We start from the raw sequence: 16,145 nt of genomic DNA, 5'->3' as shown, positions 1-16,145 counted from the left end.
TATGTGGTCTGGAGTGTCCTCCTCCGACAAAGCTGCCCTCATGAAACTATTTGGATCCTCTAAATTTTGAATTTTTATTTTAGAGGGTAAAGTGTGATCTTCTATCCTTGAATGATTTCTCTCTCATATTTATTCTTGGTCCCACCTATAAAATAAATGGTGAGAGATCACACTTTACTCTCTAAAATAAAATTTAAAATTTAGAGGATCTAAATCCCTCGTGAAGCTATTGGGGTGAGAAGAATGGTTGTGAATTGTGGCGAATGATGGTCCATATATCTGCTGAAAAGTGACTTCCTAAGACAAAAAAGTTACTTTTTACCCTTCTTTACTACCTTTCTCCATTTCAAAATTCTCTTCTAAGCCCATGAACATGAAGGACTAGTACCAATTTCGGCTGACATGACATTCTCATATTTAAGATATTTGCCCTTGAAGACATGGTTAAATAAGGAATGAGGCTGACTTACAATAAGATAACCAACAGATTGACACAATTTTATTGGGAAGCCTTGCAAAAAAATATAGAATCATCAACAAATAAGAGATAGCTAATAGTTGAACAGTTACAGTTGATAGAAGACCTTGAATCAATGTGTCCTGTTCTGTCTTAACGAATACCCTTATCTGATTTAAAGTAACCAAATGGTTGTCCTTTCACCATGACAGAATAATGGATGTCTAAAGGAAATACCCTTATCTGGTCCTTTGATTTTAGAGCTTACCGCATCATAAATCCATAGGTCACCATTGTTTTGGCTGTACCCTCATGTTGGGTTATTCTGGTGTTCATATTTGTTGAATTGATGTTTATGAATGAACAAGGAAATACTACAATTTTGTATGGGAAGAAATTTGTCAAAAAAGTTTTGGCAAGAAAATAAACCAAGCATGTAATTTCTAATAAACATAGCATGAGGCTAACACAAGAATGTTGATGTCAAAAAGGCCCCTCTTTGTTGTAACAAAAACTCAAGTTGGCGGTTGCCAGGTTCCTGGCCTAAAAGTTGCACCAGATCCTGTTGGCTCCGAGGACCTAAACAATAAATTAACAAGGAGCAAATAAGAAAGTTCAGAAATTATATATCATAAGCCAAAAGCTTGGGAAATGATTACTTTCAGAAATTCAACATGTTTGGAATAATTGTGTTATAGCATAGATTTGTCTCAATTAGCTGAGTTATGATTTTTATATAGATCTCCAAATGAAAATGTGATTTATAGAAATTTGGCTCATTTTAATGTTAATTGACTTGGAATATCCACTCATGTGGCTGTGAACTTACTCAGGTTCCACTTTTTCTTTCTCAGTTTTGTTCTCTTGAGTACTCCTGCAAAAAGAGTATGTAATTACTATATGTTGAATGATTACTTCTAAAGTATTTTTATATGAAAAAGTGAAAAATAAAAGCATTACTTAATGACAAATACAATCTGGAAATTGGAGAAAATAACCCAGGAAAGGGTTGCACCCAAAGGGTGTAATGTATGCAACGTAATTTGATAAAGTCATCTGTAGATTCTACGGCTTTAACTCGTGACCTTCAGGTCACACAAAATGAAGAACATCTAAAGAAAAATGAAGTACCTTTTATAGAAGATGAATTTCTATGTCAGAGTACTGGTAACCAAGGAATGACACTTAGTTTTCTATAGTACAGCATCAGAGATGCACTGGCTTTTTTTTTTTTTTTTTTCTTGGTAAACATCAGAGATGCACTCTAGCCTCTAGGTATGTATAGTAATTAATTTTACTCCTTGGAGAAGCTCAACCAAAATACACCCACTGGAACATGGGCTGGACCAGGTTTAGCTAAACCTAAACCCAGACCCAGTCCCAGGCCCGACCCCATTTCTTGGATGGGCTTTTTCCAGACCTAAGCTTCATCCCAGTTAAAAAAAAGACCTAAACTTCATCCAAAAATAATCCAAAAAGGACCAGGACAATGGGGTCGACCTAACACTTAATTTATATAATTTTGGACATTACACATAGTAAAGTAATGGAATATCAAAAGTTAGAGATAAAATTCAATAGATATTATACAATATTTATATCAAAATAAATTATTTCAATGGAAAAATAATATTATATAATATAAAAAATGTTAGTTGAAGTATATAAGGCTAACAATTTATCACTAATTTCACCCGAGAGTATGTTAACAGCCCAAAGCATGACTTGAACAGAGCCTAAAAGCAACACAAGTTGAAAAATCGAAAACAAGAACTCAGCAAAAAACAAGACTGCGACACATGACAAAGCATGTGCATGTTCAATTTCAAATAGATATTTGTCTATTGATCCATCAATTCCAAAAAGACTCACCTCAAGTTACCCCTTGCACCAGATGATTCTTCAACCTCACTACCTATAATGCAATTATGTCAAACTCAAACTGTATTAATAGGAGAGCTGGTTTACTAATGTATTGTAATTGTACGAAACCTCAATGCTGGATGGCAAAGCATAAAAATCAGTAAATCATCTGCATAGAATGATAAAAATTTAATGGCTTCTTTTGTGAAAAAAAAAATTGATGTATTATTCTGCTTTGAGGGTAGAAACGTTCAAGTACTTGAGATAAAAAGTCGAGCTTCATTACCCTTAATTTAAGCAAAACATTTTTATTTACCCCCCAAAAAGAATCAAATAATTTAAAAAGAAAAGCAATGTATGATGATGACCTTCTGAGCCAACTGGAATTTGCCGGATAAAACTTTTCAAGTCTGGACCAGCAACCTTTCCTGCATCAAAATTCAATTAATCGATAAATCAAGAAGTAGAACAAAATTTGGGATGTAACAAAATTTTAAGCATCTAACCAGTGCTGACACGTTTGCCTGTACTGCCTTCTTTAGCTCTCCTTTCCTCTTCTTCTTTCTTTAGAACTTAATGAAAAAGAAACACACAAACAAAAGAAGAAAGTGTTAGGGACTGTAGACCTAGACTTTTTACGAAAAAATTATCGTTTCATTGCACTTATCAGCTAACATGGAAATATAAGTTACACATACGAGCAACATTTTGTCTAACACGTTCACGCCTTGCTTCCAATTCCATCATTTCCTGAGAGGAATAAGAAAGTGTTATCAAGCACTACTGCAATAGTATAAGTTGTTCTGCCAAAAAGCCTCTTCATAAAAGTTTCACTTCTCAGTAAACAATGGAGGCCATTATTTAGTTTAAGATTTTGTTATTCCATTGCAAAAGTTACAAATAGGAGTAACCAACTAATGGATTAGTTTTGGTTGAAAATATTGATGAACAACTATCCCTTATTTATTCATCCCTTTATAATCCTAACCCCATTTAAACCTCAAACAAAAAACAACCCCCCTCACAAAAAAAGTAGAGCGCCTTGGCCAAGAAAAAACCACCGAAAAAAGAAGACAAAATAAACATATTTCCATTCCTTTAAACAATTGATTAGAACTATATTCATGTTAAAAGAATTAGAATATAACTCAAGTGGTTACCATGTAAGAATGAATTTTTATGACTTTGTTAATTATAAATTTAATCTACACACAATTTGATCTAACGGCTACAATCACATTCTCATATAAAAGTACCATTCTCACTTTGATATATATATATATATATATGTAGAAGTCAATGAATCACAGGGATCTCTGATTTCATTCTTTTATACATCCATCTAATAATACCCATTAGACTTGCATGATTCCAAAGTTGTCATGACACACCATCTTTGGAACTATTCATGGCCAAACACGCTAATTTATTTGCGGTAAATGATCTGTACAAATTAGTTTGGAACAATTGGTGCTATTCAATTATCAATTATAGTATTTAAAATAATATGATACACAATAGAGATGATATCAGCTTGCCTATATCTGTTGAAGAGACTATATTGACTGTGGGGGCATAAACAAGAACATAATGTTATAACTTTTAAGAGTGTTTACTAATCAGAGGATAAGGCTAACCTGTTGCATTTCTTGTTTTCTTAGTTTACTTATGTTCTATATTTTTTGTTCACAAAACTTGAGTATGCCTTATATTGCCCATAGGTACTTCTATGGTTCCTTTCAATGCTGCTCTTGTATTTATTAAAAAAAAAAAAAAGTAACAAAAACAAGAAGAGAAGACACAACAGTTTTACCAATGAGAGACTACAACAACATTCTATATTTATTCACCACAGATCAACACTCCCCCCTTCTTTCCTTCCACAATAGAAACCACAAATTAACCAGTGAATACAAACAACAATTCTATTGGAAAGCATTGCAAGTAATGTCATGTCATCTAGCCAAACCGTAACTGGAAAATATATAGACTTCAATAGCCTTGTCATTAGATGAATTTATGATATGATATGCATTTCAATTTACCTCTGGAGTTGGAGCTTTTTTGCGTTGCCCGTTCAGCCAACATATCCATTCAACTAAAGTAATTGGACAATAACTATTCATCAACAGTAGAAAAAAGGAATAAATAAACATAGACTGTTATCTGAATAACTTAAATATAATCGTGCCTTTCACACTGAAGCTGAAGGTGGTGAGAATAAGAAATATCTTTAGCAACAGAAGATTATGAAAATAATTTCATTAAAGAGATGTGAAAATTGGATGGAACAAATCCACAATCAACAGAACAAAAGAAGGCTCTAAATTCAAATAATTTAGCAACTTAGAGAAAGCTACTACAAATCAACAAGTCGAATATATACCTGGAATTGAGGTAGGGTCCTCCTCTCCCTTAAACACCACCCATCTTTTCTCTTTCACTAGTACACCAAAACAAGACAACAGAATTAGGTAGATACAGCCTACAAACATACAAAGCAAAATCACACAACAACGAAAATATAAGTAGCATTACAGTTTTTACACTCCAAACCCATGCTCACAGATCAAAATAACATTTTAAGTAACTGAACACAAATTTGTTGAGTTAATACTCAAAATGGCCCCCTGAAATTTGACTCTGATTCAATTTAGCCCCCAAATTTCCAATTGATTCAATTTGTACTTTAAAATTTTGAGTTGGGACTCAATTTGGCCCTTTCGTCCATTTCCGTCACCCGAGAGCTAACATGGCAATTTTAAGTGACACTTGGCACAGTCAACAGTTATATGATGTGGCAAAAATCTTATAAGCACCAATTTAGCCCCCAGGGATCTGAACATAAAAACGTAGATTGTGCCCCAAATCTCCCAAATTGAAGCCGTTTTTGGTGAGTTGGGGAGGATGCTGAGGAGCGGCAGCAAAGCTTCCCAAAGCTCAAGTAGATCGCGTTCACATGGCAGCTGGGAAGGTTCCGCAATGGTGTGGTTGTAGAAATGGTTAACATTTACACTTACTTCAGTCTATTTTAAATCAACAATCATGAACCTCCATTCAAAAACATAAACTATTAAGTCTTCCATTCATTCCAACTTCTCTTAAACAAGAAAACAAAAAAAACGCCAGCAACAAGCCTCATATTTATCTTTACTATCAAACAACATTGCTACTAATATCCATTTGCCCAATGCATCAGAGTCAGTTGATCTCAGTCACATACATAAAAAAATTAAACCCTAGCATACAAGAACCCTACCAGTACTAACAACCATAATCAACCCAAGTGCCTGAAAGATTCACTGATCAAATAGAGTAAAAAACAAAGAACAACAAACCTCAACCAATATATTCCAACAAAACAAAGCATTGCATGTTGGGAGTAATGATTCTGTTACTAACTTGTTTTTTTGAACAAATGGTGGTTCCTAGGTTCTTCATCTTCACTATAGGCCGACGAAACAAGTGCTAAAAGCTTCAAACTTCACCTACGGCGACAAGATTGATTTTCCGTTGCCACAACGTATACAAGAGGGGGAAGAAGAAGAAGGGTCAATTGAGGTTTAAGTAATGAAGTGTTTTACATTTGGGGTTTCGTTTAACTCCCTTCTCATGTCACATGGCATCGTTTTAATACATTTTGGGCGCCAACAACTACACGATGTCGTTTATGTAGCGCCAGGTGTCAATTAAAATTGCCACGTCAACTCTCCGGTGACGGAAATGGATGGAAGGGCCAAATTAAGTCACGACTCAAAATTTCAAGGTACAAATTGGGTCGATTGAAAAATTGGGAGCTAAATTGAGCCGGGGTCAAATTTCAAGGGTGAGTATTAATTCCCAATTTGTCCAACAAAAGGGAACATTGCCATACTTTCAAGGTTGTTAGGAGCGGACACTCTTACCAAAGAAACCACCCTAAAACATATACATAATTACACATACACATTATAGATTGTTACTTGTTTAGTTTTAGATGGATTTCTTATATCATTTGTATTCATTTGATTTAGATTTCTTACTTTGAATTACATCCCTCACAATGAAACCAGAGTATAAGAAACAGAATCTCCAAAATCAAGAAATCCATTAAACAAATATGGAAAAATAATATCCCTTTTGCCTACAAAAACTAGATAAGACCAGAAATCCTACAAGACAAGAAAGTAAAACCCAAAACACATCAAAACACCCTTAAATAATAATAATAATAATAATAATAATAATAATAATAATAAAAATAGCACAGTCCAAGCAGGAGTGGCCAACACCATTGAAAAGATTATGAGAGACTCTCTTTGGTGTGGAACTATGGATACAAACCAGGATGATTTGCTGAACAAGGAAGGAGGCTTGAGTCTCGGCAATATTGTGTCTAAGAAGTAAGAACATTACACTGGTAGCTAAATGGCTTTGTCACTTTCCTTTAGAACCTCACTCTCTATGGCATCAACTAATCAAGAATAAGTATGGTTTGGACAAGACCGGTTAGGATGCTAATGCTGCTGCCCATACTACTCATTCTAGCCCTTGGAAGTTCATTTCTCAAGGTTATACTATTTTTAAACCACATCTTTCTTTGAATGTAGGTGATAGTTCTTGTTTTAACTTATGGGAAGACAACTGAATAGAAGATACCTCTCTTAAGAGTTTCTGCATCTCTATTGACTATCTTCCTTGAATAACACCCCTATCCAGGCCTTCTACCCTAGACGGGGTTCTTTCTTCACATGGGACTTCCAATTCTTCCATAACCTAAATGATAAGGAATCCTCTGAACTTATGATACTCTTAAGTCTCCTTGATCATTTTTCTTTATATTCCAACCCCGACAAAAGGTCATGGTCTCTTTATTCCTTTGGTAGTTTTAGTTGTAAATCATTCATCTCTAATGCATTCCCAAAATACAATCTCTTCCCGTATTGACAAAACCTATTTGGAAGTCCAAAGCTCCCTCAAATATTCAGTATGGATAGATATGCTTAACAGAATTAACACCAATGGCATGTTTAGGGTTTAGGTTCAAAGGCCACATAGGTTGTCTCCCCTAATGTGTTATTTTTCGGAAAACTCAGAATCAAGTTCACATCTGCTTTTGCATTTTCGCATGTGATTTTGTGGAACAATTTGTTTGCCATCTTTGATGAATATTGGGTGGTCCCTGCAACCTTAGATGAATTCCTCTTAACTAGGTTTTTATTGGTTTCAGAAGTAGAAAAAGAGGCAAAATCATTGTGGCACTGTGCAATATACACTACTATTTGGAGTATTTGGTTGGAGCACAATGCACACACCTACAATGACAAATTTTCTAACAAGCTAGTTTTTTGGCATAGATGTTTGGCATCTATTTGGTGTAACTCTTTAAGGAGGACTTTCCGTCCTAGACATATTGAGAGATTGAAACTTATTCTTTATAGATAACTCTTTCGTTGTTTTGATCTGGTATAGAGGACCTCTTATCCTCTAAATTGTATTCTTCTTCTCTCCACCTTAATGAAATTCTTCTTTTACCACAAAATAAATAAATAAATAATAGCACAGTCCAGTATTATCACCCATATAATCTATAAAAATAAATAATAACATAATTCAATATTAAAACCAGAATAACTGCAGCATATGCATAAGGAGAAAGAGAGAAACACTTACTGATACCATCAATCTCTTCCATTTTGGTGAAGTATTTGTTTCCAGTTTTATCCACTCCAACCATATTTCGATTGCTCAGTAACCCAGAAATCTTCCCCAGAACCCTCCGCATTTTATTTAGTTTTGCCGTTTCCTTTTCAAAGAATAACAGTTGAAACATGTTACAGGGTTGGATTGGAGATTGCAAACTTCAAAAACTTTACAAGATGATACTCCATTACTCCCTTCATTCCACAATATTAAGCTTTTAAGTTTATACACTATGATAAACAAAATAAAACGATTGAATGTTCTAAATATCCAAAAAGAAAAGGTGTACGTGACTAAAATACTAAGTGGAAAGATGAATTCACATATCATATTAAATTCCAGAAAAAAAAATCAATCTAACTGCAGAACTACAATAGAACAGTTGAAAATACACTAACCACAGAGGGCGGAGATGTGGAATCGGGGGTTGAGATCAATGATGAGATGAGCAGGCAACCACTGTTGTGTGGCGGTGGTTATGGGTTGTGGATGTGGAGTGGCTGCCGCTGTTGGCTGGTGTTGTCGCCACTATAGTGTTGAAATCGCCACCGTCGTTGGGATGTCGCCAGCGGGTACAGTTAGAGGAGATGGTGGGTGGGTGCTATGGTGGGTTAGATTGTTCGAATTTCGGCAATTGGTGAGGAAAGCTAAAATGTAATGAATCAATTAAAAATTAAGAGAAATACAGAGACAGATGCTTTTTATCAACAAAAATCAATATTTTATTTTTATATTATTAAAATTTAAAATATAAAATTCATTTTTGGTATTTAAAATTGTTTAAATATTAACCAAAAATTATAATTTTTATTAATCATGTAGACAATATTTTTAAATAGGCTAAAGATTAATTTACAGTGAATTCAAGTTCTATTTAAAAATTTATTCATTAATTAATGAATTATTAGAGATACAAAATAAAATTTTTAAAATAATAAATTAATAAAAACGCAAATGCATATATATTTATATAAAATTAATAATAAAAAGTTATTAAATAATTTAATAAATTTAATTAAATTATAATCTAATAACTCACTAAAATAATAATTTATAAGAAGAAAATTCTACATAATAAATTTGATTAGAAACATAATTTAAATTATTTATTTCGGTAATTATTATAATTAATTTATTTATTTAAATAAAAAATCTAATTTTCTTTGGTTTTAATTTTTGAACAAATATAAATACTAAAAATAAATTGAAACGGGCTGAAACGGGTTGGAATAGCGCCAGCCCTACCACCACCACTATCCCCACTCCCCCCGAAATCCAACCCAAAGCTTCTTCATTCCACCGCTCATGTTTTCCCCATCACTCTCAACTTCCCTTCCTCCAAAACCTTACCTCTCTCACCCACTCTCCCCCTCACTCCCACTACCCACCAGACTCCACCAACCACCGTTCCCTCACTCTCGCCCTCCGTTTCCTCCTTCCATTCGCTGCGGCATTAGGGAACTCCGAGAAAGAATCGACATCGTTAAGAACACTCACAAGATCACTGAAGCAATGAAGCTCGTCGCGGCCGCCAGGGTCCGACGGGCCCAAGAAGCTGTCCTAAACGGCAGACCCTTCGCCGAAACGCTCGTTGAAGTCTTGCACGACATCAACTGCCGTCTCCGAGACGACGACGTCATCGTCCCCCTAACGGACGTCAGGCCCGTCAACTCCGTCGCCCTCGTTGTCGTCACCGGAGACCGCGGCCTCTGTGGCGGTTTCAATAACACCGTCTTGAAGAAAGCCGAAGTTCGGATCCAACAGCTACACAAGCTTGGCTTGAATTGCGTTGTGATTAGCGTTGGGAAGAAGGGGAACGCGTTTTTCAGCCGCAAGGGAAGTGTTAGGGTTGATAGGTTCGTTGAATGTGGGAGCTTCCCCACTGTGAAAGAAGCTCAAATCATTGCTGATGATGTGTATTCACTGTTTGTTACAGAGGAGGTTGACAAGGTTGAGATTGTTTACACCAAGTTTGTGTCATTGGTGAAGTTTGATCCTGTGATTCAAACTCTGTTGCCGTTAACGGCTAAAGGCGAGGTTCGCGATGTGAATGGAAACTGCATTGATGCCATTGATGACGAATACTTTAGGTTGACTACAAAGGAAGGGAAGTTGGCAGTGGAGAGGGATGTTGCTGTCAGGGAATTTGCTACGCCGCCAATTATGGAGTTCGAGCAAGATCCGGCTCAGATTCTTGATGCTATGTTGCCTCTGTATTTGAACAGCCAGATCTTGAGGGGTTTGCAGGAATCACTAGCGAGTGAGCTTGCTGCTAGGATGGCTGCAATGTCTAATGCAACCGATAATGCTATCGAATTGAAGAAGAATCTTTCGGTTGCTTATAATCGTGAACGGCAGGCAAAGATCACAGGGGAGATATTGGAGATTGTGGCCGGAGCTGAGGCACTAATACCAGTTGATTGACAAGTTGCAACTTTTCTTGTCATAAATTTTGCCTTGAAATAACAAAATCTGTTAATTGTTATATAGAACATGGGATTATGAAGTTTGCCAACATTGTTAACTGCAAGTAGAACTAGATTAAGGAATGAGAACTATAGTGGCTAATTTTGACCTGTAATACTTTTATGTGTTGTTGTATCAAAGTGAAAATATATTTATGCTTTCCTTGATATTTCGTACTTATTCAGATTGCTTATGTTTTGCTAGTTTTCTAACCAAATGTATGAGTTCACTTCAGAAAATTTGGCGAGTCTCAACGTTTTAAACTGTACCAAGTTTGGCAGATAATAAAGGTTGGTTTATTACTTATCTTTCCCTTCCTTATTTTCTTGTATGCCTGTTGCTTGTTTTCTGATTCTGGTTTTACATGTATGTTGATGATCTAGTTTTGGCAGGAAGTGATTGGGCTGAGATTGTAAAATTACTTGATGACAGGTTTAGGATCAGGGTCTACTTGAATTCAAAATTTCTTGGTCTAGAAATGGCTAGAAGTCAACAGGGTATTGCAATGTATCGATGCAAGTATACTTTGCACTTGCTTGATGAGTTCGGGCTGACGAATGCCAAATCGGCCACCACCCCAATGGATTACACCACACTAAGTCTCCAAGAATTTAGGAACCCCTTTGGATGATGTCACACCCTATTGGAGGTTGATTGGGCGTCTAATTTATTTAGCCAATACCAATAAATGTCATGATATATGCTTCACCGTGAATAAGCTTAGTCAATTTCTTGGTTATGCCACTGCTAAGCACTTCCAAGCTGCGCTCCTTGTTCTTCGCTACCTCAAGGTCAAGGGTGCTCCAGCTAAGGGAGTGCTCTTTTCCACCTCTGATGAATTCACGCTTACTACTGTTTCTGACTTATACTAGAGTGCTTGCCTTGGTACTCGCCGTTTTGTATATATCTGGATTCTGTTTCTTTCTTGGGAGATCATTGATGTTTTGTATATATCTGGATTCTGTTTCTTTCTTGGGAGATCATTGATATTTTGGCGCAGCAAGAAGCAGCACACAATAGCACGTTCCTCAGCTGAAGTTGAGGACAAAGCAATGGCACTTGTCAGTTGTAACAACCAATCGGCTCTTCACATTGTAGCTAATCCAGTTTTTCATGATGTTTACTAAATATATAGAGATGGATTGTCACATTGTCTAAGATAAAGTACAAGAAAGAGTAGTGAGCTCCCAGTATCTTCGGCAAATCAGGTGCTGATATCCTCACCAAGTCACTACCACCTAATACATTCTTATCATGTAAAAGCAACCCAGGGCTGACCAATTTTCATGCCTTCCAGCTTGAGGGGGGATGTAATTGAAGATGTAAATTAGTAGTAAGGATATTGTATTAGTATTTAGTAATAAGTTGAACCAGCATATTAAATTTGCTGACATTAGCAATTAGTCAGAAAATGTGATATTCATCACTCAAACTACTTTTGCTACTCATTTTTTAGTCTCAATTTCATATGGTGCGACTTGTGAGCTTCATCTTCTCACCGCCGCACGCTGCAAGTAGAATAGAGTTTCATCAGCAAAATTATATTTTTCAAAGTATTTTATATTTGTGAAATATATATTATAAGAACTATTTATAAATTACAAATAAAATTACATATTAAAAATTTAATTGACATAATTGATAAATTGAATAATCATTAATTATACATGCTCCTTTTGTTTAACAGTAGTTTTATCTATATATAATAATTTTAAATATTAGTAAGATTTATTTTAAACTATTATTTTTATCCGTAATATTATTACGGGAATATAAATTTTTTAAAATTACGGGACAGTATAGATTATATATGGCATAAAAGATTTATAAAATCAAATTATTTTTACAAAAAAAAGTCGTATGTTGATAAAAGTCCCTGGCTAAGAAGACCAAAATATTTGTAGATAAAAAATCAAATAATAAGATTTTTAGTTATTATTTTATATAAAAAATCTAATTTTTTATTAATAATTAATTTTAACATTCATTATCTAAAATTCAAAACAATTTAACGTGTATACTTTTACATTTAATTAGGTGTTAATTGTACAAATAGAAATAATTAATTTTTATACTTGCTATTTAAAAATAATATTTTTTCTCTATGTATATAAAAATATAATTAGATATTAATATAAAAAAATTATACTGATAGTTATAAAATTAACTCAAAATTAATTTTTTTTAAACAATTGAATCTTGATTCTAATTTTTAATTATAACATTAGTATTCTCTCCAAATTATATGTAATAAATATTTGAAAGAAGAGAAATGAAAATATAAATTAGAAAAATAAGCGGTGAAAATTTAAAACTAAATAGAAAACTAAAAAATTATGTATATAATAACAATAATAATATTTTTTATTTAAATAATATTATTTTGTTAATTTTGTTTTCTGTAAAGGAGAAAGATAGAAAAAATAGGGAATGAGAGAAAAGAGGGAGAAAGATAAAGATAAAGAATGAGAGTGAGAGTGAGAGTTTGTTAATTTTGGAAGAAAAAAATTTATTTTAATTGTAAAAAAATATCGAATGACATATTTTGATTTATCAAATTAATAACTTAAAATATAAATTATATATAGAGTAAAAATAGTAGAGAGAAATAGAAAAATAGAAAGAGGTAGATGAGAGAATTTAGGAAGGGAGTTTATTAATTTTGAAAAAAAAATATTTTCTCTCAATTTTAATAAGTGAGTATCATGTGACACATTTGATTATTAAATTAGATAGTAATATATGATATATAATATAGGTATATTTCAATTTTAATTTTAATATTTCAATTTTAATTTTAATGCAATTAAAAAATGGCATGTTGCACATTTTGATGGTCAAATTAGTAAGTAGTCATTGAGATTGATAATCATATATAAAATAAATAGAATGGTTGAAGGAATGAGAGAAAGAGAAAGAAAGAGGGAGGAGGAGAGAACATTTTAATTTTGGAGGAAAAGATTTGATTTCAATTGCAATAAGGAAGTGACATGTGGCACATTTTAGTTGTAAAATTAGTAAAGAGGAAGGAATAATTCTTTAATTTTAGAGGTGATTCGGGTGAGTTTTGCGAAAAATAGATTAAGTAAAAAATAATGGTTAAGATGAGAGATTCAGGGTAAGTATACTTGTGAGGAAAACACTTTTATTAATGGCGAATAAGCAATACAAGAATTAATGATGAGAAATAGAGGTGGAGAACAAGTGTTGAGACCTCCACTAATGTCACAAGAGGATGAATGAGCTTTGTTTAAAGTGGACAGGGGTTGGTTAATAGTTGTCGAGTGTTCTGGTGGAATATCTGAATGCCAGTTTTTACTCGTGAAGGTGATGAATGGAAATAATGAACAATGAGAGAAAATTTGGAGAGAGAAAAAGATGGATTTTTTAGCTTCTCAGCTTCAACAGTGAAAAGAATGTAAAGATGTCTTAAAGAGGTGATTTGAGATTTTTTTTTTTTATAGTATAAAACTATTTAGAAGAGGAGATCTATTGTCCAATAGTTTTTAGTCTGATACTCCTTTTATCCCAAATATCTTTAGATATTCGTGTCACCTCAAGTCTTTTTAATTGAAAAAGTAAGAAGTTGATTTCCACAAGTTAAATTAAAGTTCATGACATTTGACATTAGTGAAGGGACATCTAGTTTGGTTTTCTTTTAACTAGATGAAACTTTTACACTCCAAATCCAACCAATTCACTTCCACTAATATAGTTTTCACTTAAGAGAAATTCAACTCCTTAAGGTGCTCTTTTGGGTTCCATCCTTTTACCCAATATATTTAGGAGGAATTTGACTCTTTTTTGACCATATTTTTAGGTCATTATAAAAATTATTTATGTACAAAAAATGTTTATATGTTTAGTACACAATTAAGAGGAAAAGATTTAATTTCAATTACAATGAGAGAGTGACATGTAACACATTTTGGTTGTAAAATTAATAAGGAGGAGAGAAGAATTCTTTAATTTTAGAGAAAAAGATTTGATTCTAATTACAATAAAAAAGTGACATATACCACATTTTAATTATAAAATTAGAGATATATAATAGATAATATATATTTTTTTTTTTACTTTTTGGATAAATATTTTAGAATAAAGATATTAAACTATATTATAAATGTGCATACTTCATTTTTCTTTTATTATCAGCAAATTTTCTTTTTTCGTTTCTGTGATATTGTCCACTCATTTCTTTCTTTCGCTAATATATGTGTGTTTTTTTTTGTTTTGGACAATTATTTCAAAATGAAAAGAAATTATATATTATTTGCGTAATATATACTCCATTTGTATCTCTCACTCTGATTCTTTTAGGTTCATCCTTAAACGCTCCTTACTAAGTATAGAGTGTTGTATACTTTATTAATTCGTTAAATCTGAATTAATCAGGTTAACCATTTTTTTATAAATTTTAAATTTTTCTATAAGTTTCAGATATTGGGCTAAAGTCCAAAAAAAAAAAAATAGTATATAAATATTAAAGGCAACATATCTGTACAACAAAAAAAGTTATTGGACTTTAAAATTAAAATAAATAATACATAAAAAATAAGTTAAAAATCCATGTACTAAATTCAGAAAAAAAGATATATTAGAATCTTAAAAAAATAATATTAAATATATATTATGTATATAATATTAAAATTTAAATAAATTTTGTTTTGTGTAAAATAAAATTATAATATTAAATATAAATACAATAATAAAAAAATTTGTGTTATATAAATTTAATTAATACATATATATACAATTTTATTTTGTGTGAAACAAAATTATAACATTAAATATGAAGTGAATGATAAAAAATTTTGTATTATATAAATTTAATTTAAAATATATATATAACGTAAGAAATAAACAAACATATAATAATTTTATTTTATGCGAAACAAAAATTCATATAAAAATATTTATATAATTTTTTTATTAACAATCTTTTTTATAGAAATATGTTACTTTACTATATTTAAAATTTATTATTTTATATTAAAAATATTATTAAAAATATATTATTAGTTTTTCTTAAAATAACATTTTCTTTTATTTTTGTTCAAATACTATGACAAAAAAATTTTACGCGACTATTCAATAAATATTATATAAGTTAATAAAAGAAAGAAGTATTCATTTTTTTTTTTACCAAAAATAGGAAGAATTAAATCCACGATCTTTTAGGTGAGTATGAAAAGAGTATGTCATTTGAATTATAACTCGTTGGCAAAGAAATCAATACTCTTAATTATATATTAAATAGAATAATTATTTATTAAGCTTATTTTTATACAAATAAAAGTTTCTTTTAATTTTATATCTGTAATATTTTATACCAATTAGTTTAAAGTTTAATTATTTTTTGAATAAATTAATAAAAAATTAATACAAATAATTATTTAAATATAATTATATTTTAATTTTTCATTCTATTACGTACACGTTGAAGATAATTTGAAATAAAAGATAATGGACTTATTGTAACTGTATTTTGTGCTTTGACTGCGTCGTCATCTGAGAATTAAGGCGCCTTCATGGAGACCGAGGTTCTTCTACAGAATCGGTTTTGTATTTGGAGTTAGCCAACCAGCAGCGGCAACAGATGGATGGCTATAATTAAATCTAATCAACGGTCCAGAAATATCTATCCTACTACAATTCTCTAAATGTTTCTAGATTA

General features: G+C 32.2%; 2 protein-coding genes across 3 annotated transcripts; one reads left to right on the top strand and one right to left on the bottom strand.

Annotated features, from left to right (window-relative positions):
- Positions 1-497: 497 nt before the first annotated feature.
- On the bottom strand, positions 498-8,677 carry LOC107625063 (NADH:ubiquinone oxidoreductase, 17.2kDa subunit). Of its 2 annotated transcripts, none has more exons than XM_016327620.3 (10): positions 8,401-8,677; positions 7,973-8,105; positions 4,707-4,763; positions 4,366-4,418; positions 3,019-3,070; positions 2,827-2,892; positions 2,689-2,748; positions 2,330-2,372; positions 1,287-1,331; positions 498-1,036 (listed from the first exon to the last, which is right to left on the bottom strand). In XM_016327620.3, exons 2-10 carry the CDS (start codon positions 8,082-8,084, stop codon positions 973-975), a joined length of 552 nt encoding a protein of 183 aa, XP_016183106.1. In that variant the 5' UTR covers positions 8,085-8,105; positions 8,401-8,677; the 3' UTR covers positions 498-972. The 2 variants fall into 2 exon arrangements, with proteins under 2 accessions (XP_016183106.1, XP_016183097.1); XM_016327611.3 differs by having other exon boundaries at positions 7,973-8,196; positions 8,401-8,674.
- Positions 8,678-9,223: 546 nt separating this feature from the next.
- Positions 9,224-10,630, top strand: LOC107625043 (ATP synthase subunit gamma, chloroplastic-like). The gene has a single exon (XM_016327586.3). It carries the CDS (start codon positions 9,308-9,310, stop codon positions 10,424-10,426), a length of 1,119 nt encoding a protein of 372 aa, XP_016183072.1. The 5' UTR covers positions 9,224-9,307; the 3' UTR covers positions 10,427-10,630.
- Positions 10,631-16,145: the final 5,515 nt, after the last annotated feature.

This window comes from Arachis ipaensis, chromosome B1 (genome assembly GCF_059453495.1).
Source record: "Arachis ipaensis isolate K30076 ecotype BB chromosome B1, ASM5945349v1, whole genome shotgun sequence".
In the NCBI taxonomy this organism is placed as follows: Eukaryota; Viridiplantae; Streptophyta; class Magnoliopsida; order Fabales; family Fabaceae; genus Arachis; species Arachis ipaensis.
The sequence above is the reverse complement of the archived record's forward strand: the minus strand, read 5'-3'. Positions and strand labels throughout refer to the sequence as shown.